Genomic DNA, 17,429 nt, shown 5'->3' on the forward strand with positions numbered 1-17,429 from the left:
GTATTCCAGCTATTTTGGGGAAGGGGTGGGGATTTCTAGGAATTGAGCCACCGCCCACTTTTTGACCTTTATGGTCATCCTTGGAACTGTCGTGGCACCTGTGGGTGTGTCGCTTAGCTTGCTGATGTGTTACAATGAGTGTATACTGAGGCTCAAGGTCTAGTGGAAGTAGACTCGTCCGCCATCTTGGACCTATTTTGTTCTAATCAGTTTATGTTGTGTCCTCGGGCTATGTAATTCTTTTAAAGGTTGTGCCCTGCCCCCTTTCCTCCTGTTTCATATTGAATATATAATATTTACCAGAGTATGTTTTAATAATTAATACATGATATATTGTATAATTAATTTATATATCATATATATAATGATATCTATAGGTATTTGTTCTAATAAGTCATTAAAAATAAATGAATATTCTTTTTCTTTCATAAAAAAAAAAAAAAAAATGAGTCCAAAGACATAAAGATATATTAACCCACCAGGACAAATAGAATGAAAGAGAAACAGCAAACAATGTGAACATATTTCTAGAAGCAAAAAATAAAGTGAAGAAGCTAACGAAACAGAGAAAGCTGAATACCAAGGACCTAAAGAGGGGTGTCCACAAAATCCCAGAATGTCTCAGGAATTAAAAAGATCAGGTACCTTAGAAGGTGGGGATAAGTATGACATGATAGCTAAAAATGGGGACACTGGTTGAAAGACTGTATAAGGCATGGTGACATGCCCTGATTCTCTCCCCATCCCATGCCACCCTGTTACTATCCCCCACCATGAGATTATAGTTTTATTCTACAAGAGAAATTGAACCAAAGTTTAACCTAGGGAAACCAAAAACAGTAGAAGGTGGGGGAAAGGTGCCATATGGAAACCAGATAGATTGAGATAAAGTCTACATACTAAGCATCGAGTACATTATTCTCCTTCCCTTGTTCATGCCAAAAACATGGTAGCCAGGTTTAAACCTCCGTAACACTCACAGCAGAAGAATGGACAGTTCTTTGTTTCTTTTAAAAATTTAAAAGGTCAGAAAGATGTCCTCCACATAATGACATTTGGGGATTCCCCAATGAAAAGCTCATCCTTTTCTAGTCAAAAAGCTCTTCTAATGAGCTTTTTAACATCAGTTTTTAATACGAATGGCCATTAAGATATTGAGGAAAGCCTCCAATATGAACAATGAAGACCAAAACAATACCAAAAAAAAAAAAATTCAGAGTAAACATAAAATGCAGCAAACAGAAGAAAACTTTAAAATAAAAAATAAAACAAAATAATACCGAAAACCCACCCAGCAACAACAAGCATCCAAAAAGAGGAGGTTACAAGACTACAGGGAAAAAGGGGAGAAAGAGTAAGAAAGGATGGCTAACAATTCATAATAGTTTAGCTCTTTTCTTTAGGTAAAACAAAAATTCAACAGAAGAACCATGTGATAAAGGAGGAAATCTCTCAAAAAAGTAAAACTAAAAATAAGAAAGTTAAAGGACAAATATTACATAAATAATAGGAGTTCCAGAAAGAAACATTGAAGGAAAGGGAAAGAAAAAGTTAAAATGAATAATTCCCAGACATAAGCACTCAAGTTTTGAGATTAAAGGGACCAATTAGTGTCCATCATTTGAAAAAAAGAACACAAACCTAGGCACATATTTATGAAATTAAACAGTAACAGGGTAAAGGATAATCTTACAAGCTTCCAGAATAGGGGGGAAGACAAATATATGAAACATGGAAAGGATCAAAAGTCAGAATGGCACTATGATTCTTAATGGCAACCATGGTTATTAGAGACAATGGAGAAATGCTTCAAATTCCTGAGGAAAAATGATTTCCAAAACAAAAATCTATACCCAACCAATGTAAAAATCAAGAGATTATCTATAAGCAAACATATAAAGATTCAAAAAATGTACTTTCTGTGCACGTTTCTTAGGAAACCATTCAGGGTTATGTGTTCAGAAAAAAACAGGAAATATGCTAAGACGAACAAAGGAAAAAAAATGTACAAATGACCCTGTTACATCTGGTCATATCAGATGTCAAGGAAGCAATTAAAGACTAGTAGGGTTCTGTCAAAAGTACCATATTGAAGACAGTCCCTTTTGTCAAATGTGGGACAATCTGACCATCAATAAAGATAATAAATAAAATGGATTGAAAAAATATGAGATAAAAATAAAACCTCTTAAGCACTCAAGAGACTAGGATTAGAAGGTAATTTCTTCAACCTGCTAGTGTATGAAAAAAACAAAATAAAATAAATGTTATGAATCATACACTGAAAAGTACATAACACCATAGAAATCAATTTAAAAATTAAATAAATGGAAACAAATCTCTGTTCATAGGTTGGAAGGTTTAATATTATTAAAGTGGCAAAACTCCCCAAAATGATCTATAGATGCTACGCAATCTCTATCAAAATTCCAGACGACGTCTTTGCAGAAATCAACACATTGATCCTAAAATTTCGATGAAAGTGCAAGGGACACAGAGCAGCCAAAACAAACTTGAAAAAGAACAAAGTTAAAGGACTTAACTTTACTAATTTCAAAAATAAAAGCCCTCACTGGACACTATTAGAGAATGCTAGCAAAACAACTTATTATTTTGAACACTCATAAATAAAAAGGAAAAACTAAGCATTTATCCTGCCTTTTGTAAACAAAGAGAACCACTGAGTGTCCAAATAGTGGATGAGGCATGGTTGGTTCCTTTACAGAGGCATGTCAGGTAATAAATGAAGAAAGAGTATTAGAATATCACCATTTTGCAATGTCTAATGATTTAATAAATCATGTACTGAATGTTGACAGCTACTAACATGACAAAAAGAGAGTCCTTAGATATCACAGGCCTTCTAATGGAAGAACACAACATCCCTAGAAAAGTAGAATTGCTAAAAAAAATTGAAATCTCTATATCAAATACAGAGGACAGAGGAACATGTTAAATAACACCATGGAGATGCAAGCAGCAAAATCCAGATTATAGAAACAATTTAGTTTCTTCAACAAATTAAAATTAACCAAATAAACAAGGAAATAGAGGAGAAACTTGGAGACTAAGAGAGACTTAGATTAAGAGAGATCTATCATTTGTAATGTGTGAGCCTTATTTGAGTACTGACTCAAACAATGGGGAAAAAACTTAAAAAACTGTACAATTATGATATTCACAAGATAACTGGGAATTGAAACACTGAGTTTTTAATGTTATTAAGGGATCGTTATTAATTTTAATCTTTTTATGCATGATAATGGTATAATAATTAATTTTTTTTTAAAAAAGAGTTCTTACTCTCTAGGTATATTTACTGAAACATTTGATGGATAAATTGTGACGCCTAGGCTTTGCTTCAAAATAATACAGGGTGGTGGAGGTAAATGAGATTATAACTAAAACAAGATTGGCCATAAGCTGACAAATGTTGATGCTCATGAAGAGTACATGGGGGGCTCACTACTTTGTTCTGTCTACTTTTACATATATTGAATTTTTCCATGATAAAACATTAAAAAGAAGACCAGAAAATAAACTAAGAAACAAAAGTCATCGAATCCAGGAATGGAACGGCAAAAGAAAATTCAGAAAGACAGCTTTGCACCATGCCTAAAGAAAAACCAGTCCAGAGTGGAGCAGAACAGGAGGCTGTGGGAGGGAGGCCTCCGGGAAATAAGAAAAAAAAAAAAAAGAAGATAATTCTATGAGCTTGTATGGCCTTTTGGAAGTTGGCAGATCTGTTGAAGTCTTTGAGTAAAAAAAGAAAAAAAATAGTGATAGCTATATAGAAAACCAAAAGATGGAATAAAAGGGAATAATTAAAGATAAAAAGTTGACCAAGAAAGGAAGAGTCAGCTATTTGATTTATTAGAGAACAATATTATTTAGTCTATTTAGTCTATTTATTTAGCCAATCATATAAACACGGATACTGAATTACCAAATAATTCAAATACTGAAAAAGGAATAACAGAAAAATGATGACATTGGGTGTTTAAATTACTACTCTTTCACTTTTTAGTTTTGTGATCTGGACAAGTTACTTAATCTTTTCAAGTCTCAGTTTACTCATCTATAAAATGGACATATCAATCGTAGGATTGTTTAAAGAATTAAAGATAATACATCTAAAATACATAGCGTAGTATCTTATACATAAAATGACATACCATATAGCCAATAAAAAAGATGTATTTTAGTTATTGATATAGAAAGACATCTTAAAAATTGTGTTCAATGAAAAAGCATATTCCAGAAGAGTATGCATACTATGGCCCAATTTATATAAAACTGCCTCTCTATCTCCCTACCAATCTACCTATCCTTATGTATCTAAGCAGAGAAGCTATCTAGAGGGGAAGTTACTATAATAAATTAGTCCTGGTTACCTCTGGACAGTGAGACTTCAGTTAATTTGTACTTATTTTAAAATTCTTTTCTCTTTGTTTGATTTGATAAAATAAGTATGAATCCTTTTCACAAAAGCAATAAACTATCTTTACATTAGTAATATTTAAAAAATAAAACAGAGAAATTAAAAAAAAATAAAATAGGGAGATTGGGATTGACATGTATACACTGATGTGTATAAAATGGATGACTAATAAGAACCTGCTGTATAAAAAAAATAAATAAAATTCAAAAATTCAAAAAAATAAAAAAATATTAAAAAATAGAAACAAACCAACAAAAACCTAACTTGAGGGTTTCAAATTTTGTATTTTGCATTAAGAAGTTCTCATCTTTCTCTTTGTTACCTAAAAAAACTAATATAGCTCCATGAAACAACCCTTCATGAATTATTTACTCTCTGAGGAAAGAGAATATTCCTAGTCCATCAAAAAGTCTACAAATAATAAATGCTGGAGGGTAAAGGGTGGGGATAAAAGGAAACCCTCCTAAAGTGTTGGTGGGAATGTAAATTGGTGCTGCCACTATGTAAAACAGTATTGAGATTGCTTAAAAAACTAAAAATAGAGTTACCATATGATCCAGCAATCCCACTCCTGGGCATTTATCAGGAAAAGACAAAAACTCTAATTTTAAAAGATAAATGCACCCAGTGTTCATAGCTGAATCACATAAGTTTTGATATGTTATCTTTTCATTTTCATTCATGTCAAAGTAGTTTCTTTTTTCTTTTTTTTTTTTTTTTTTTGCGGTACGTGGGCCTCTCACTGCCGCGGCTCCTCCCGCTTCAGAGCACAGGCTCCGGACGCGCAGGCCCAGCGGCCACGGCTCACGGGCCCAGCCGCTCCGCGGCACGCGGGATCCTCCCGGACCGGGGCACGAACCCGCGCCCCCCGCATCGGCAGGCGGACCCCCAACCACTGCGCCACCAGGGAAGCCCCTTTTTTCTTTTTAAATTAAGTTATTTATTTATTTATTTTGGGCTGTGTTGGGTCTTCCGTTTCTGTGTGAGGGCTTTCTCTAGTTGTGGCAAGCAGGGGCCACTCTTCATCGCGGTGCGCGGGCCTCTCACTATCGCGGCCTCTCTTGTTGCAGAGCACAGGCTCCAGACGTGCAGGCTCAGTAGTTGTGGCTCACGGGCCCAGTTGCTCCGCGGCATGTGGGATCCTCCCAGACCAGGGCCCGAACCCATGTCCCCTGCATTAGCAGGCAGACTCTCAACCACTGCGCCACCAGGGAAGCCCCCATGTCAAAGTATTTTCTAATTTCCCCTGTGATTTCTTCTTTGACTCATTTATTACTTAAGAACATGTTGAATTTCTATATATTTGTGAATTCCCCTAATTTCTTTCTGTAATTGGTTTCTGATTTTATTCCGCTGTGGTTGGAGAACACACTTGTGATTTTAATCCTTGTAAATTTATTGAGATTTGTTTTATGGCTTAACATATGGCGTATCCTGGAAAACCTTAGGTGTGCACTTGAGAAGAATGTGTATTCTACTGCTGTTGTGTGGAGCGTTCGATAGGTGTCTGCCAGGTTTATTTGTCTGCTAGGTTTATAGTGTTTTTCAAAAAAATTTTTTTATTGAGTTATAGTTGATGTAAAGATTAATACAAATTTCATTTTAACAGTGTATAAAAACTTTGTCCCTGTATAGCTCCAAAAATAAATAAATAAATAAATAAAATAACTTATAAAGACAATGTTAAAGCATGAGACAAGATGATAACTAAGTGAAAACAGTAGATGACAGCATCACATGTAGGCTATGTTAAACTTTAAAACTATGTAAAAATTATTAGATATATGGACAAGCATAGAAATAAAAAAATGAAAACAATTTACTTGTTAGTATAGTTGGATTATGTTATTTTTCCATTCCATTTTTATTGTATGGTGTTATATATTTTATTGTCTTCTTGTCATATATACATATGAATATTTTACTATTTCTTATATTAAGCCCAAATCTACCTCCCCATTAAGTTTCATTCCTTGATAATAATGTTACTCTCTGAGACCACAAAGATAAAAGTCTAATTCCTTTAAAACATGACAGATCTTTAAGTATTTAAAGACTTGTTCCCTCTAGGTCTTCTCTTTTTCAAATTCCTATAGGCTTCCTAAGATCAAGCACTACATCTTACTCATCTTTGTATTGCCGGCAGCTCTGAAATAATGTCTTAAATATAGCAGGCAATCAATAATATTAGGCATTTGTAGAGCTGAATATGAAATCCCCTCATTATTCCGGTAACCCTTTCCCAGATATGTTTTCATTTGTTAACATGCTTCTTAAAATGTGACTTTTAGTTCCCTTTCAGTTCCTTGTATTCCTTGTCTCCAGTGACCTTCTAAAATCCACTCCAATCATTCTACTCCCACAGCAATCATCGATCCTGAAAAAGAGCTCTACCTGGTAAATTCAGACCTTCCACTCTTTAGTACCTCCGTCCTCCTAGCCCTCTTGTTCACTCACACCCACTGTAGCTTTACTATCTCATCAGGACCTTTCAGTCAACTTTTACCATATCCACAATATCCTTCCTGTCTTCACATCCTTCCTCACCTTACTTGATTTCTGAGTCCATACATTACCTTTGTTTTTATCAGTATAGTATAATTTCCCTTGTCCCACAGTCCATGCATTGCAAGCTTGTGAAAAAAAGAAAAAATCTTGGATCGACCCAACTATAAACCTTTTCCAAGCCTCTACCCACGCTGTGGGGAAATATACCTTAGAGAAGACTGGTTCCAGTACAAATCTAGAATTGCTGATCTCAATTGGTTATTCAGTGCTGCACCAATTCTACCACACTAATCTCATTATCTCATTCCCCCATTCAGCAAAATCTCACACCATATCAATATTCATTAAAATCTCATACCATGTCAACGTTCATCAAACTTTTAACCCTCAACTTTTCCATTGCTCTGAAACTTTTCCAGTTTCCTAGAGAAAATAAAAGTATGCAAACTCCCTCAACTTCTAGCCAGCCCAGAAACTATGGATATTGTAAATAATATCATAAAGCCATAAAAAGGCTGAAGGTATTTAGGTATACAAAGAAAGGACAAATAAGTAAAGTACAAAACAACGTGTATGTTTATAACAACTAGTAAAAAATAGGAATTTGCTTGAAAAGGCACACAATTTATGCAGAAAGATTAAAAACTACACACAGTTGCCTAAAGGGAGGGAAACTGGGGTGAAAGGAAGATTTTTCAAAGTATATACGTTTCTATCGCTTTAGAATTTTGAACCATGTGAAAATGTTGTCTTAAAAAATAACAAATAAAACTTGTGAATATAATCATGCGTGTCCTTTCATGCATGCAGTGGGGGGATGGGAAATTATTATTTAATGGGCACAGTTTCAGTGCCCATTAAAGTTCTAGAGATGGATGGTGGTGATGGCTGCACAACAATGTGAATGTACTTAATATCACTGAACTATAAACTTAAAAATGGTTAAAATGATAAACTTCCTCAAGTATATTTTAGTGTAATTAAAAAAACCCACAATAGTGATAACTAAAATAACAACACAAAACACCCTCCAGTGCCTTCCTACTGCTATTATGATGAAGAAAAAGACCCTGTATAATATGACCCCTGCCTAACTCCATCTTGCCTTGAGACCCTCTCTTCAATTCACTCAAGAATATTCAAGCTGAACTGAACTTCTTCTAGTTCCTCAAAGGCATAGCAGTCTCTCTTGCTCTGAGCCTTACCACAGAAAATGCTTCTTCCTGGAATGCAAATAAATATCACTTACTCACAGGATGCCTCTTCTGTCCTCTCTGACTTACTTTTAGTTCACTCTATTAAACTCTGCCATAACATCCTTTGCTTCCCTTTTATGACACTCATCACAACTATAATTATCTAGTTAGCGTCTGACTAGAAAATTCAATGAAGGCTAGGACCACTTGAGTCTTGTTCTCTAATGCATACCTGATGCCTAGCACATGGCATGGCATGTAACAAGTACCCTATAAATATTTTTTGAATGAATGGATTAATTCAAAATTAAACCATACTCCTGATAGTCTAATCAATGAGCAGAGTAGAACCATCCCTTACTCTAGATGCTACTTTGATTAGTGTGCCCTAATATTACTTTATTTTTATCAGTTATGACAGACACTTGACTTTAATTTAGCCTAGCATTATTTAAAACCAGAAGTCTTTTTGAACTGAACTACTGATAAAAGGTGAGGATTTCTCATATCCCTTCCACACAAAGCAGACTTTCTAAGCCTAAGTGCAGAATTTATCCTATTAATTTTTATCTAGTTAGTTTTCAAACTCATCTCTGCCATCCAGTATATTAACTATTTCTCTCAAATTCGAGCCATTTGCAAATGGAGTAGACCTGACCTCTATTTAGCCATGGATTAGAACATTAAATGCAATAGTGCTAACGACAAGGTACCGTGCACTTCCATGAAAGACAGCTTTCTTGAAGCTGACATGACCTACTAATTAACATTTTTGGAGAATGACTATAAATACCTTTATATGTACTATCACCCAGGATTTTCCCTCTCATAAAAATTTAGACAACTATTTCTCCTAAGAGGTAGAATGGGCACAAAATATCAGCTGTAAAGAAAGTTCAGAAATTTTGATAAATTACTATAAAGATATTCTTAACCTTTAAGCATGACATCAGGGAGGTGGCTGCTAATAACGGGATGCATGGTTGGACTATCTATGTGTCCTTTTTTTCTATGTAGAAGAACATTTTTTAAAGTTGCCATTGCCAAAGTCTTTCTTACTGCCAGGAAAAGTGAAAAAAATGTAACAGGAAGTCACATACAGGACAAGCCATTTAACCTTGCCAGGTTCCTATAAAATGACAGAGGGGGACTACGTGATTGTAAAGTCTTTCTAGCTCTAACGTGCTAATGGTTGAAACTGAATGTGCTGTCTTCTCCAAGTCATATTTGTATTTATAGCTTCTTCTAAATATAACCTAGTAGAGTGAATGATGTAAGGAATCTTGGATATGAGATGCTCTAATTGAGTAATACTTTCTCTTGTTCCTCTCAAAGCAAACCAGGTAGGTGGTTACCTACACCTAGACTTCTCATCTCAAAATCACATTCATGTAAGTATACTTCTGTTTACCATTACTTATGTATTTAATAAACTTTACAAAGGTAAAGTTACATTTTTACTCAAACTTCATTTAATTTTATTTTTAATATAGTCATGACATTTCAAGTATAAAGTAAGGGTCTAGAACTGAATAACTAACCATAATTTGGCTTCTGCAAAATTATAGTGTGAAAATGACAACTTCATAGAATCCAAACATTATGGAAAAAAATTTAACATTCCATAGACTAACTTAAAATGCCAAGAAGTGCCTTGATCTGAATCAGAGTCTATGAAACCATAGGGCTTTCGAGGTAAAGAAGTAAAGGAATAACATAAAACTTTTGAAATGGAATCTGAAAGAAAATGCCTTGAGAAGCATGATAATAATCTTGAAATGGCTTTCTCTCGTAAACAGGAAATAGAACACAATCTCTCTAATCATAAAGCATTTCATAAACTTTTCTTTGAAACAGTGTCTACATTAATAAGCAAGAAAAGGACAGGTATACACTTCTAACACTTCTAATGTCATGTGACAAGTCCTAATCAGAAAACAAACAAAAAAAGAAATGTATTCTGACCAGTTAGGTTTTGCTAGTCCCCAAAATGTAATTAATATATTAATATATCTGTTTCATGTAGGCAGACGTTTGACATTTAGAATCTGCAAGAATTATAACTAAGGGCTCCCCAACAATATCTACCATTGTACCTATTTGGTATTATATCCTAAAACTATTTATTATTATTTGTGTAGAGGAAGACAACTGACTTTTTAATGATAACTTTGGCTAGGACACCTTAATGAAAACTCCTTGGTTTTGAACATTTTTGAGCTCATCGTCTTGGGTCTTCTAAATAAATAATATCAGCTGCACATAATAATAATTTTGCCTTTTTCTTTCCAATTTTTTTTTTTTTTGTTGTTGTTGTTGTATGCGGGTCTCTCACCGTTGTGGCCTCTCCCCGTTGTGGCCTCTCCCGTTGCGGACGCGCAGACCCAGCGGCCACGGCCCATGGGCCCAGCCGCTCCCCAGCACGCGGGATCCTCCCGGATCCGGGCACAAACCCGCATCCCCTGCATCGGCAGGCGGACTCCCAACCACTGCGCCACCAGGGAAGCCCTTCTTTCCAATTTTTACCTCTTATTTTTCTTTTGAGTAGTTGAACTAATGCCCGCAGAATAAAGGTAAAGTGCGTGACAAATAACACCCTTGCCTTGGTTTTAGTGTTTCATGTGATGGTGGCTTTGGGATTAAAACACATACAGATACATAAACGTATATATTATATGTGTTGATATGTATATAAATATCACACATGAATAACTTAAAATTATTAAAAACTGTAATCAAAGGTGAATGCTGGGGACTTCCCTGGTGGTGCAGTGGTTAAGAATCCACCTGCCAATGCAGGGGACACGGGTTCTGAGCCCCAGTCCAGGAAGATCCCACATGCCGCGGAGCAACTAAACCTATGCGCCACAACTACTGAGCCTGCACTCAAGAGCCTGCGAGCCATAACTACTGAGCCCACCCACTGCAACTACTGAAGCCCGTGTACCTAGAGCCTGTGCTCCGCAACAAGAGAAGCCACCACAATGAAAAGCCCACGCACCACAACAAAGAGTAGTTCCTGATTGCTGCAACTAGAGAAAGCCCACATGAAGCAATGAAGACCCAACACAGCCAAAAATAAACAAATAAATAAATTTATTTAAAAAAAAAAGATGTATGCTGAACTTTATTAAATTCTATCTCAGCATAAATGGGGAAAATGAAATGAAGCTTTTCCTTATTAACATGGCTAAATATATTAATAGACTTCCTAATATTAAACTATGGCTGCATTCCTGACATAGATTCCATTTGCATATGGTTAATATATTAGGCCATTTAATGAGTATCTGGTTTATACTAATATTGACTATTTCTGCATTTATAGTCTTAAGTAGAAAAAGAGCCTTGGTTCTTTTTGTGTGTGTGCTATCTTCTCTGATTTTGGGTATCAGTGTTAAACTGCCTTCACATAAACAATTTGGAAGGATTCTTTGTATCTCTGTGCTTTAGAGGCCTTTAAAAGGCATCAGAACATCACAACCACATAGGGATATTTGAGGGAATTGTAAAAAGAAAAAAATCAAATACACACACACATACTGAGAAAAAAGATAAGGGACTCATATCACAGATAAAGACCTGATGCTCACAATATATAAAGATTTCCAGTACATCAATAAGAAAAAAACCTAATAAGCTTAATAGAATGAAGGGCAAAGAGCACAGATAACTGACAGATAAAAGTACAAATGACTCTTACATATATGAAAAAAATGTTCAGCTTCACTTAGTAATGTGCAAGAAGACTAATGTGCATTAAAACTACTATCAAATCACACTGGTAATACAAAATAATTTCTATTTGAATATGTTGGCAAGGTGTGGGGAAAGAGACAATCTTACTGCTAATAGGAATATAAATCGGTATAAGTTTTGTGGAGCATAATTTGCAAATGTCTAAAAAATATAAAAATGCAAATGCCCTTTCTACCAGCAATTCCACTTCTAATAAATTTATCTTACAGATTTATTCCCATGTATATTACATGAAATATTAAAATACCTAAAAATTATTGAGAGCTCACTATGTGCCAGTCACTGTTCAAGCCTTTATAAATATAAGCTAATTTAAGTCTCGTAATAACTCTGAGGAAGGAATAATTATTCTGTTTTTAGAGCTGAAGAAATTAAGGGATAGGGAGGTAAACTTATTTTCCTAAAATGAAACATCTGGTAGGCACTGAATATGAAAATAAAACACAGGTGGTCTAGCTCTAGTTTTACATGCTCTTTGACACTATAATATACTACCTCTCAACACGTGCAAGGATATTCATTGCTGCACTGTATGCAACAGCTATATACCACAAAGAAATGTCTATTAATAGTACACTGCATAAATCAGTTACAGGGCATCCAAACAGTAGAATACATGCAGCATTTAAAAAGAAAGGTCAAAGCTCTTCTAGTAACTGATATGCATGGATCTCCAATACATAGTAGGTGAAGACAGCAAACTGCAGAACAGTGTGTATGTACATTACAATACTATATATGTAGAAATAAAATGAAATAACATTATACACACATAACCACATGTGCTTTTTCACACATAAAGTATCTCCAGAAGGATACTCCTTCTCCAGAAGAGAATGTTTAACTGAGAAACACAGGTGGAATGGGCACTTACTTTTCATTTTTGTGCAATGTGCACATCCACCCAGTCAATAAAAATAAATAATTTTAAAAATGAAATACTTGAAAGGTAAAAAATAAAGAAAGACAAACTGCCATTATCTACTCCTTTTACTTATTTTATATATGGGTCATCCACCCAAGATTTTACTTCAAAGTATTCCATAACTACCACAAGCTTGAAAAACACTGGAACAAAGAATAACTAACAGAGCTTAATGTTCATGGTAAATATGTGAGGATTGAAACTTACAGAAAATAGTTTGTCTTACCTGACATGTGCATTACAGTATCTTTTGGCATACTCGGTCCATGTTCCAAATTTTTGTGGAAAGAGAGCTTCAATCTGCATAAAAAGCTGTAACAATACAAGTGTTCTCAATATGTTGTAATATTTTCAAGTAAATTAGTTACTACGATAAATCCAGTTAATGAAATAGTAAAAAGTAGAAAAGAAAATCTATCTCTTTTTCATCAAGGCTCCTCCTTCCCCTCCATCCACCCAACCATGCCATCCTATTCTTCAGGAATAACTGCTATCCTTTTCTTCAATATACATTTCTATATTTTGTATGCCTATATATGCATATTTGTATATTCTCTTCTATTCACACGAAGAGGATCATATAACATACACAACTCGAATTTTGTCCCTCAAAACATGTCTTAGACATCATTAAAGTACATATATACCTAATTTTACTTAGTTTTAAAAATTATATAAGCAATGTATAATAATAATAATAAATACTGCTTAAAGGCTGCATAGCAACTCTTTATTATGTAGACGTACTGGAAAATATTTTAAAGGTCTCCTGATAATGGACATATAGAATGTTTCTAGCTTTTATGCAGTTACAAAAATTAATAACTTGGTGTAAGTCTGTGTGTATGAGTGCAAATACGTAAATATATGTAGGTGTAGGTATATGTATCTACATCTACATCTATCAATCATCTCTCTATCTATCCATCCATCCATCCATCCATCCCCCATCTGCATTTATATTAGATGGGTTTATAGGGTACATTTTTAGAAATGAAACAGGTGGGTTTAAGGTATATGTTTTTAAAAATTTGATAGATGTTACTATGCTGCACTGTAAAAAGATGGTCCCAATTTACACTCCCATCAATAGTATCATAAAATCTTTTCATTTTTATAACTTTAATAGAATGCACATAGTAGTGTCTCACTGTTAATATGCTTTTTAAAAACAACAGCTTTATTGAAATATAAATTCATATACCACTTTTACTGTTCACACTTTTAAAGTGTAAATTCAGTGGCTTTTAGTATGTTCAAAATGTGCCCCAGGGACTTCCCTGCTGGCGCAGTGGTTAGGAGTCTGCCTGCCAATGCAGGGGGCACAGGTTCGAGCCGTGGTCCAGGAGGATCCTACATGCCGCGGAGCAACTAAGTCCGTGCACCACAGCTACTGAGTCTGCACTCTAGAGCCTGCGAGCCACAACTACTGAGCCCGCGTGCCACAACTACTGAAGCCCACGTGCCTAGAGCCCGTGCCCTGCAAAAAGAGAAGCTACCACAATGAGAAGTCTGTGCACCGCAACGAAGAGTAGCCCTTGCTCGCCGCAACTAGAGAAAGCCTGTGCACAGCAATGAAGACCCAATGCAGCCATAAATAAACAAACAAACAAACATAAATATTAAAAAAAAAAAAGTACCTCGATCACCACTATCTAATTCTGGACCATTTTTATCACTCCAAAAATAAAATCTATACCCATTACTAGTCATTTCCCATTTCCCCTCTCTTCCGGTCTTGGCAACCACTAATATATTTCCATCTCCAAGAATTTGCCTATTTTCAACATTTCATAGAAATAGAATAAAAAAATATATAGCCTTTGTGTCTGGCTTTCACTTAGCATAACGTCTTCAAGGTTCACCCATGTTGTAGAGTATATTAGTACTTTACTTCTTTTACGGCTGTATTTTGTTTATCCATTCAGCAGTTATGGACAATGGCTTTTTTCCACTTTTGGGATATCATGAATAATGCTACTATGAACAGCTGTATATTCAATTCTCTTGGGTATATACCTAGGAATGGAATTGCTAGGTACTATAGTAATGTGATTTTTAATTTATTAAGGAACTGTCAAAGTGTTTTCCAAAGTGGCTTTGTTGCTTTACATCCTTTTTATATGACAACATACTCCTAAATAACAAAATTGTTCAAAAAAGAAATCACAAGGGAAATTATTTAGAAATTAGATAAGACTTTGCAATAAATGAAACTGAGGAGATAACATACCAAAAATGAGATGCAATGAAAGCAGTGCTTAGAGGAATATTTATATCTGTATATGTCTGTATTAAGAAAGAAGAAAGCTCTCAAATTAATAATCTAATTTTTAACCTTAAAACAGTGGAAAGAAGAGCAAACTATACCCAAAACAAACAGAAGGAATAATATAACAAAGACTAGAATGGAAATGAACAAAATAGAGAATAGAAAACAACAGAGAAATAAATCAATGAGACCAAAAGTTGGTTCTTGGAGAGATCAACAAAATTGACAAAACTTTAGCTCCAACGACCGAGAAAAAAAGAGAGATGGCTCAAATTACTAAAATCAGGAATGAAAGAGCGGACATCACTATCAACCTCACAGAAATACAAAAAATTATAAGGGAATTCTATGAACAATAGTATGCCAATATATTAGGTAACTTAGATGAAATGAACAAATTCCTAAAAAGACACAAAGTACCAAAACTGACTCAAAAAGAAACAATCTGAATGGACATTATTCAATGAAGAGAATGAGTTGTTAACCTAAATCGACTCACAAAGAAAAGTTCAGGCCCATATAGCTTCACCATCAAATTCACCAAATATTTAAAAAAGAAGTAATACCAATGTTTTGCAAACTCTTCTAAAAAATAGAAGAGGAAGGAACACTTTCCATCTCATTCTTTGAGGCCAGTATTACCTTAATAACAAAACTGGACCTAGATATAATTTAAAAAAAAACTACAAATCAATATCTCTTATGAATATAGACACAATAATCATCAACAAAATATTAGCAGACTGAATCTAGCAACATACGAAAGGATTATATATCATGACCAAGTGAGATTTATCTTAGAATGCAAGGTTGGTTTAACATCTGAAAATCAATGATTATAATACACCCTATCAATAGAATAAAGGACAAAAAAAAATATAAGTACCTCAATAAATGCAGAAAAAGCATTTGACAAACTCAATATCCTTTCATGATTAAACACTCAATAAACAAGAGGTAGAAAGGAACTTAACTGATAAAAGAAATTTACAAAAAGCCACAGGTAACACAGGTAATACTTAAAGGTGAAAGACTGAGGGCTTTCCTCCTAAGATTAGGAACAAAATAAAGATGCCATACTTGCCATTTCCATTCAAAATTGTACTGGAAGTTCTAGCCAGGGCAATTAAAGTAACGTATATATGATCCTGTCTACAAAAAATCCTAAGGAGTCCACTAAAAACTACTAGAAATAATAAATGAGTTCAGCAAGGTTTCAGGATACATGATCAATACATAAAAATCAATTGTATTTCTAAATACTTGCAATGAACATTCTACAAATGAAATTAAGAAAACAATTCTATTGACAACAGTATCAAAAAGAATAAAATATTTAACAAAAGAAGCATAGGACTTATCCTGTTAAAACTACAAAGCACTGTTGGAAAACAATTAAATCCTAAATAAACTGAAAGATGTCTCATGTTCATGGATTTGAAGACTTAATACTGTTAACATGGCAATACACTCCCCAAAGTGATCTGCAGGTTCAACACAATACCTATGAAAATCTAAGCTGGATTCTCTGTAAAAAATGCCAAGTTCTACAAAAAAAATCATATGGAAATTCAAGGGACCCAGAATATCCAAAAACATCTTGAAAAAGAAAAACAAAGTTGGAGGACTCATACCAATTTCAGAACTCCTAATTTAGAACTTGTAATTTTATAGTTTTTTTCTTAAAGAGTCCCAAACATCCCCAATTTGTATAACCATCGTGATCCACAAAACCAGGAATTACCCTTGCTTTGAATAGTGGCTATCCTGGGTGAGGAGTGAAGGGACTGGCATGTAATCACATGGGACACAAGGGCCACTACCGTATTGTCAGTGCTCTCTTTCTTACGGTAGGTAATCAGTAAGTGAGTAGTCATTTTACTACTATCATTTAAAATACATATATCTTTTATACATTCTCCTTCTTAAATGATACATTTTATATTAAGACATAATAAACCCCATTATTCAGCGACATAATTTTGGAACATAAGTAAATTACTTGGGGTCCACTCTCCCACTTCCAGTGAGTATCCAGAGCAAAAATATAAAAGGTAAAATTGAGAATTATACCATCACAGTCTATGTACTGTTATGTGTATTTCAGAAGACTCCCAGGGTGGAGAACAAAAGCAGAGCCTTGGTAATACTAGTAGAGATGCGATGCAATAGCTGTTTCTCAGGCTTGGCTTAAGAATCAAAAATAACAATGGACACCCTTAGTTGAGTGCTTACTATGGCACATGACAAGGTACTTTCGAAGCAATATTTCCTTTATTTCTTACAACAACCCTACCAGACAATAGGCTCATATTTTTTTCTATGACT

At 34.6% G+C, this 17,429-nt stretch overlaps 1 protein-coding gene across 7 annotated transcripts in view; it reads right to left on the bottom strand.

Annotated features, from left to right (window-relative positions):
* Nucleotides 1-17,429, bottom strand: part of ZRANB3 (zinc finger RANBP2-type containing 3) — a 264,853-nt gene that overhangs the window by 100,972 nt on the left and 146,452 nt on the right. For all 7 annotated transcript variants that reach the window (XM_049712663.1, XM_033420297.2, XM_049712662.1 and 4 more), the window contains one exon: nucleotides 13,056-13,141. In XM_049712663.1, the coding sequence (XP_049568620.1) occupies nucleotides 13,056-13,141 (86 nt within the window). The remainder of the gene's footprint in view (nucleotides 1-13,055; nucleotides 13,142-17,429) is intronic.

This window comes from Orcinus orca, chromosome 7 (genome assembly GCF_937001465.1).
Source record: "Orcinus orca chromosome 7, mOrcOrc1.1, whole genome shotgun sequence".
In the NCBI taxonomy this organism is placed as follows: Eukaryota; Metazoa; Chordata; class Mammalia; order Artiodactyla; family Delphinidae; genus Orcinus; species Orcinus orca.